General features: G+C 47.2%; 1 protein-coding gene across 1 annotated transcript in view; it reads left to right on the forward strand.

Annotated features, from left to right (window-relative positions):
- selenoi (selenoprotein I) overlaps nt 1-5,617 on the forward strand; it is a 9,549-nt gene extending 3,932 nt beyond the window's left edge. The window contains exons 5-10 of the mRNA XM_080532998.1: nt 1-179; nt 301-409; nt 1,311-1,359; nt 1,645-1,825; nt 2,079-2,258; nt 2,983-5,617. The exon at nt 1-179 is cut by the window's left edge and continues 84 nt beyond it. Coding sequence (XP_080389124.1) covers nt 1-179; nt 301-409; nt 1,311-1,359; nt 1,645-1,825; nt 2,079-2,258; nt 2,983-3,090 — 806 coding nt within the window. The 3' untranslated portion in view covers nt 3,091-5,617. The remainder of the gene's footprint in view (nt 180-300; nt 410-1,310; nt 1,360-1,644; nt 1,826-2,078; nt 2,259-2,982) is intronic.
- Nucleotides 5,618-6,964: the final 1,347 nt, after the last annotated feature.

Genomic DNA, 6,964 nt, shown 5'->3' on the forward strand with positions numbered 1-6,964 from the left:
CCTGCGTGTACTTCGTGGCCACCGTCTACTCCATATTTGGGCGCGGAGAGGCAGGCGTGGCCGTGTCGACGCTATACTACATCCTGTGGGTGGTCCTGTTCTCCTTCATCCTGTCACACTGGGAGAAATACAACACAGGGATCCTGTTCTTACCCTGGGGATATGACATCAGCCAAGTGGTGAGAACACACACACACACACACAGACACACAGACACACATACACAAGATACAAACAGGCATGTAAATGTTCTGTAATAACACTTTATCATTTCTCTCTCTCTCTCTCTCCTCCTCTCAGACCATCTCCATCGTGTACATTATCACGGCGATGGTCGGCGTGGAAACGTGGTACCAGCCTATCCTGTGGAAGTTCCACTACAGAGACCTCTTCACCGTCATGATCCTCGGTGAGCTGTGTGGTTATCGTAGTGTTTCTTTACCTCTACAGCAGGTAGGATCAAGTCTAATAGGTTTATTACAATTGAGATGCAACATGTTGAAACGAGGGACCCATCTCCAGCGTCACATCAGAGACAGTAGGAACTTTAAACAGCGGCGGTTCAGGGACGGCTACGGCGTCATTCCAACGTTCCGTTGCGTCTCCGTAGTAACGTAAGCAACGCTACACAATCTGTATCTCCAATATTTGTTTATTTTCATCTGAATATTTTATGCCATTGTAGCCCAACGGTCTGCTGCGGGAGAACGACCGGTTTATATCGGATAGCAGATCAATGATCCCAGTAACTAACGCTAACCCCATGCCAAGGGTCTGCAGTGGTTACATTAAATGGTGATATAAGTAAAGTAAGTAGATGGTGAACCGATGGTTCTGGAGCCTAACGACCCATAGGACAGGAGCCTGTCTCCTGTTTCCGTAGTGTGAGACAGCTTGATGTACAATTACACCCCCTGGACATGATTCTGGTATTTCGCAGGGTCTTACCCCCAATCAAACCCCTTAATGCTGAGTGCCAAGCAGGGAGGCATCGGGTACCATTTTTATAGTCTTTGGTATCACTCGGCCTAGGATCGAACTCACAACCTCCCAATCTCAGGGCGGACACTCTAACCCACAAGGCCACTGAGCTGGTTACAAGACATGTATAGAATACTTTAATTATAGAGCTACATCATAGAGCATTATAGCCTACTCATGATAGGGGGCAACGCTGAAATACGCAAATGCCCCTCCCCCCCCACTTACTTTGGTGCTGAAGGATGTGTGCACTGCGCAGTGGGATCTGTTCAGTGGGGATGTTGGGGGCGAAGGGAATGTTCTGATTGGTTGTCTCTGATCACTTCCAGGTTGTTCATTCACTGTGACCCTTCCCATGAGCCTTTACAACGTCTTGAAGTAAGTAAGAGGGACGAGGGGGAGGGGAGAGGACTGAGTAACTTACCCCAAGTAATGTTAATAATCTCTATGTAGTGTTATAACATCTCTCTCTCTCTCTCTTTCCCTCCCTCCTCACTCTCTGTCTTTGTCTCTCTCTCTCTCTCTCCCTCCATCTCTCCCTCTCCTTCCCCCCCTCTCTCTCCCTCTCTCTCTCCCCCTCTCTCTCCATCTCTCCCTCTGTCTCTCCCCTCTCTCTCTCCCTCTCTGTCTCCCTCCTTCTCTGTCTCTGTCCCTCTCTCTCAGGGCCCACCGCAGTAACACTCTGAAGCACAGTAGCCTGTACGAGGCCTTCCTGCCCTTCCTCTCCCCGGTCCTCCTCTTCCTCCTGTCCACCGTGTGGGCGGTGTTCTCTCCCTCCGACATCCTGCAGCTGGAGCCCAGGGTGTTCTTCCTCATGGTGGGGACGGCCTTCGCTAACGTCACTGTGAGTCTCACTCACGCACGCACACACACACACACACACACACAACCATACACTCACACACACCCTTTCTCACACGCACGCACACACACACACACACACACACACACACACACACACACACACACACTCACTCACTCACTCACCCACCCACCCTGTGCTCATAATCATACATCCAATCCAAATAAATCGAGATATACTTTTGGACCTTTGACATGTGAAGCAATGTTTTATTGTGTCTTTTCTCTCTCTGCAGTGTAAGCTGATAGTGTGCCAGATGAGCAACACGCGTTGCCAGGCGCTGAGCTGGCTCTTGTGGCCCATGGCGCCCTGCGTCGTCTTGGCGATCACCGGGCTGGTCGCTAACGAGACCCTGCTGCTGTACGCCTGGACGGGCGTGGTCATACTGGCACACATACACTACGGAGTGTCAGTGGTGAGTGTACACACACACACACACACACACACACACAAACACACACAAACACACGCGGCGGTTAGGTAAACGAGATCGGAACACTCGTTTTAGCTGGCTGAGCGAAGGCTTAGGCTTAAGGGCTAATACCGTGTTGAGTCCTTTTAATGTCCTGGGTTCAATACTAGTAGGTCACACAGACACACACTCAAACTAACCCAATACAGCCGGCACTTGCAATGGGGGCAAACGAGACAGAAATGATAAGCCCTTTTATATATATTATAATATAAAGCCATTGCTTTCCGAAGTATGTTTAGAGGTCCGCAAAATATTGCTCATATTTTAAGGCGGAGAAGAAAGAGGACTTCACTTTTGAACAGCTGTTGTGAGTGAAACTAACGTCAAACGTCATCATAATGCCTAGGCCGTCGCATTTTCAATGACGTGCGAATCGGAATTACAAGGGATATCCGACCTGTCCACTTAGACCACAGTCGAAATGACATATCCGATTCGTATCAGATTTATTTCCACATATGATTGAGGCCTGAATCGGATCAGAGAATATCAGATTCAATGTGCTTTTTTACTGCTTACACATACATGTTACATATCCGATCTGTGCCACATGTGAGCAAAAAATCTGAATTGTGTCACTTTTACCTGGCAGTGTAAATGCGGCCTAATTTTCCTCTTTTTCCTATTTCCCCCCGCCCTCCCTCTCTTTTTCCCATCTCTCCAGGTGAACCAGCTCAGTGATCACTTCAACATCTTTGCGTTCTCTCTGAAGAAGCCCAGCAGTGACTGACAGGACGAGGAGCGAATCGGCTTGCAAGGAGCAGAGGTTTAGGTTCCTCCCACCTCCCTCTGCAGCCAACCGACACTTCACTCTCATCACCACGGAAACCTCTCCATACACGAGGACACTTCAGCCCTTCAACTGAACTTTGACCCTCTCCTCCCCACACCATCTCGAACAAACACACACAGACACACACACACACACACACACACACACCCACACACACCCACACCCACACCCACACCCACCCAACCCCAGAACCGTAAACGATTTCAGTTTTGGGAAGGCCTCCTCTGGACCATGGGGTCGGTACCAAGGACCCAGGGTTCTGCAATGGTTGATCGGTTAATTGGTTTAGCCAATGACGTGTGCTTGTTTCCTACGGAAATGTGCTTCGACCGTGAAGGACAGGAGCCCAGACCTGCCTCAAACACACACACACACACACACACACACACACACACACACACACACACACTCACACACACACACAGCTCACGTAATGCCTGTATGCACACACACACACACACACCACACTGTACATCTTTAGAGTTAAAACACACACCTCATTACACCAAGCAGTCTTATGAATGTACAGTATATTATTGCCTTGGGGAAATGCCATTTCAGTCTGAGTTAGTTTCATTGACAGACAGGCCTCAGTGCGCTGCTCCAACCCTGACCTCTAAACCTCTTGACCCCTGACCCCTGACCCGGTTAGGACCACACACACACCAGCGACCATGCAGTGTGTCAAGGTCATGTCCAGGGTATGAAGGCAGAGTCTCAGTGATTTAGCTCTCTTTTTGTTATTAGACGGTTTAGGGGAAAGCGATACTGTAGCTATCCTTATAGTCACATTATTGTGGGATTTTGGGGGGGGTTTATTTAGGAAAAAGAAAAATAAATAATATATACTAATATCCACTAGAAATATGACTGTAATTCAGTTTTACACACTCTTCACTGTCCGGTGATGACTGGTGTCTGAGTGGAGGTCAGGTCGTCTGACCAATCGGGAGGGGGGGGGCCCTTTTTGAGGCAGGAGTGTTAAAGCAGTCTTTGACGACGTAGGGTACCTCTGACCTTTGAACTCTGACCTCTTACCTCCAGGCTGTCCCTATCCTCCTGAGGTGTCGTGTCAGCATGCCGATTCGCTTGCGCATTATCCTTTTTTAATTATTATTATTATTATTATTTGTAGTTTTTTTAAATGTCTTTCTTTTTTTTAAACATTTTCAATCATGTACTTTATTTTGTGTTCTCTTTTCTTTCGCCGGGGTGTGTGTGCGCGTTGGTTTACGCAGCGCTTGAATGAAGAGTGCGTCTCAAAGCCGTCTGCGGAGCGGATTCACTCTGAGGGAACAAGCCGTCACACACGACACCGCGTACACCCTCCTGGCTCACGTCATGTTACTGTCTTACCCAGGTGACCGTCACGCCTGTCCTACTGTCTGCGCTCTGTGTTTCCTTTAACGTCTGTTGTTGTTTCGACACTGTTTCATCCACGTCTGTGATTTTTTTTGTTCATTCACTGTTTCTGTTGCGAGGGAGAGGGTGTGTAGATCTGACCTGGCTCTCAGGGTTGCCTGTGTGGTGTGTGTGCACTGTGCAGGCCTCCTGCCTGAGCGCTCCGCTCCTCTCCTCTCCGGTCTCTGAGCTAACCGAGAGGATGGGGCCGGGATTGGACCTGGAATAGCAGAGGGGGGGGGGGGGGGGGGCTGGTGGCGGCATCTCAATAGTCCTAAAGCGGCTTCCTCTCCTGGTGTCCTCTCCTTTATCTGCACTGAACCAAGAACACGGGGAGAGATGAAAGTCACATGGTGGAGAACTACCTGGGGATTGACTTTCACAGGTTCAGCCCTTTGAGCTCTTTGAACCCCCCCCCACACACACACATCAATCAGTGCAGGTGATAGAGGAGAGAGGCTACGTGTTGAGATGGTGGCTTTGGGTTTGGGGTGGTATTGACAAGACAACTGTGGTACTGTGACTGAGATATCGCCACAGGGGAAAAGCAAAACATGCCACTTGTAAACTGTGCAGGGGTGGGTTGTGTGTGTGTGTGTGTGTGTGTGTGTGTGCGTGCGCATTCGTTGGTTGGTTGGTTGGTTGGTTTACTGGTATGTTTGTAAACTTGTGCGTATGTATCCTTTTATGTATGTGTGAACGTATGTGTGTGTACATGTGTTTGTGTAAATATATTATGATATTCTTTTTTTTTTCTTTTTTTTTTTAACTGTAAATGAGATTTGAATCCAGCTTCCCTTTCCTCTTCTCAATGCCCCCTCTGAAAAGGGGTTTGTACTGGACTGGTGGACTTGGTCTGAGACATTAGACCAGCTCTCTGGGAAGAGGAGCGTTATCTTGGTCCTGTGTGTGCTGGTTTTCATTTCAACCAACATGACAGTTAACGACTCTGGCTGAAACCGTTGAATCTGTGACTCTTGTTTATCGTCCTACGACGCCACTCAGGACAGATCCTGAGGTGACCATGGTTACTCTGATTGTTGTATTTAACGTGTAAACGGAAAGGACTGTCCAAATGAATAAAGATTGATTTTCTTTAACCATTCTACCAGACCAACGGTCAAGTGTGTATTCATATTTCTTAAAGGTTGAATGTTCTGCTGCCTGATTTTAGTGAAATGGGCCACAGTCCAAACTTCATGAATGAATGAATGAATGAATGAATGATGAAAGTAGTGGGTGTAATTCCTCTGGTATCCACTAGGTTGCAGCAGTGTGCATTATTGCACACTTTTGAGTAGGCCATCGACTACAACTGCTAGGATCAGCCTACAGCTGGTCCTAAAAATTGCTTTCTTCTGTCGACCATTGTTTGACTTGGTGAACTAGAGGATCAAATAACACATGTCCTCTCAGCTTTAGATACATTGGGTAGCAGCATAGCAATTCACACGGATAACAGTGCCATGTCAGTCATATATTGAGCAAGTTCTCCCACACTCAAATACTATGATCATTTTGCTTTTATTGCAGATGATCACAGCAGTATTGCATGTAGGCTGGTGTAAGTATATATGGGTGTATGTATCTCTGGAACTGGAGGTAGACATCAGAGGACAGGCTCATTGTAATTGCATGGAATAAGGAATGGTATCAAACATGTGTTATTCCATGCATGACAATGAGCCTGCCCTCCGATTTCTGCCTCCACCAGCTTCCCCTGCTCTGGACATAACGGCTGTCATACCAGACCTGTGGATACCTCAGTCCACCAGCAGATGGGGCTGTGAGGCAGAATGTTTTTTGGAGTATCTTACCGTGGCTCGGCCGCTCGGTTGAATGCTTTTCACGTGAAGTGTACAGCTATCGTCGCACGTAGAGAGACCTTCACGAGTGTGGGACAGACACTTTACAGATGTGTGTTTGGTCACTCTTTGAGTGTAGTAGCTGAGAATGTTCATGTATTCCTATTCGCCCTCTTTGAAGGCTCACATTGTTTGGATTGAGCAAACACCTCTCTCCAGTGGATGTGTGTTATTATGACCTCCCTTTTCTTTCATGTATTCTTATTTCTTTCCTGTAAAACGCGTATTGAATATGTGTATGAAATGTGCTGTACAAAAAAAGTCTGATTGATTGACTGACTGACTCAATAAAATAATCTCTTTCCTCTTTAATAATAAGTAATCTCTCTGTAATATAATCTCTATTAATAATATAATCTCTAAAAGTAATATAATATATCTCTCTCTTTCTGTGTGTATGTATGTGTGTGTGTGTGTGTGTGTGTGTGTGTGTGTGTGTGTGTGTGTGTGTGTGTGTGTGTGTGTGTGTGTGTGTGTGTGTGTGCGTGTGCGTGTGTGCATGCCCGTGTGTGTGTTCAGTTAAACTGAACATCCCTGTATCGCCTCAGTCTCAACTCTGCTCTCCGTTACATTGACTTCATTAGTAA

The sequence above is a fragment of the Nansenia antarctica genome, assembly GCF_963989245.1.
Source record: "Nansenia antarctica genome assembly, chromosome: 1".
NCBI classification, from domain to species: Eukaryota; Metazoa; Chordata; class Actinopteri; order Argentiniformes; family Microstomatidae; genus Nansenia; species Nansenia antarctica.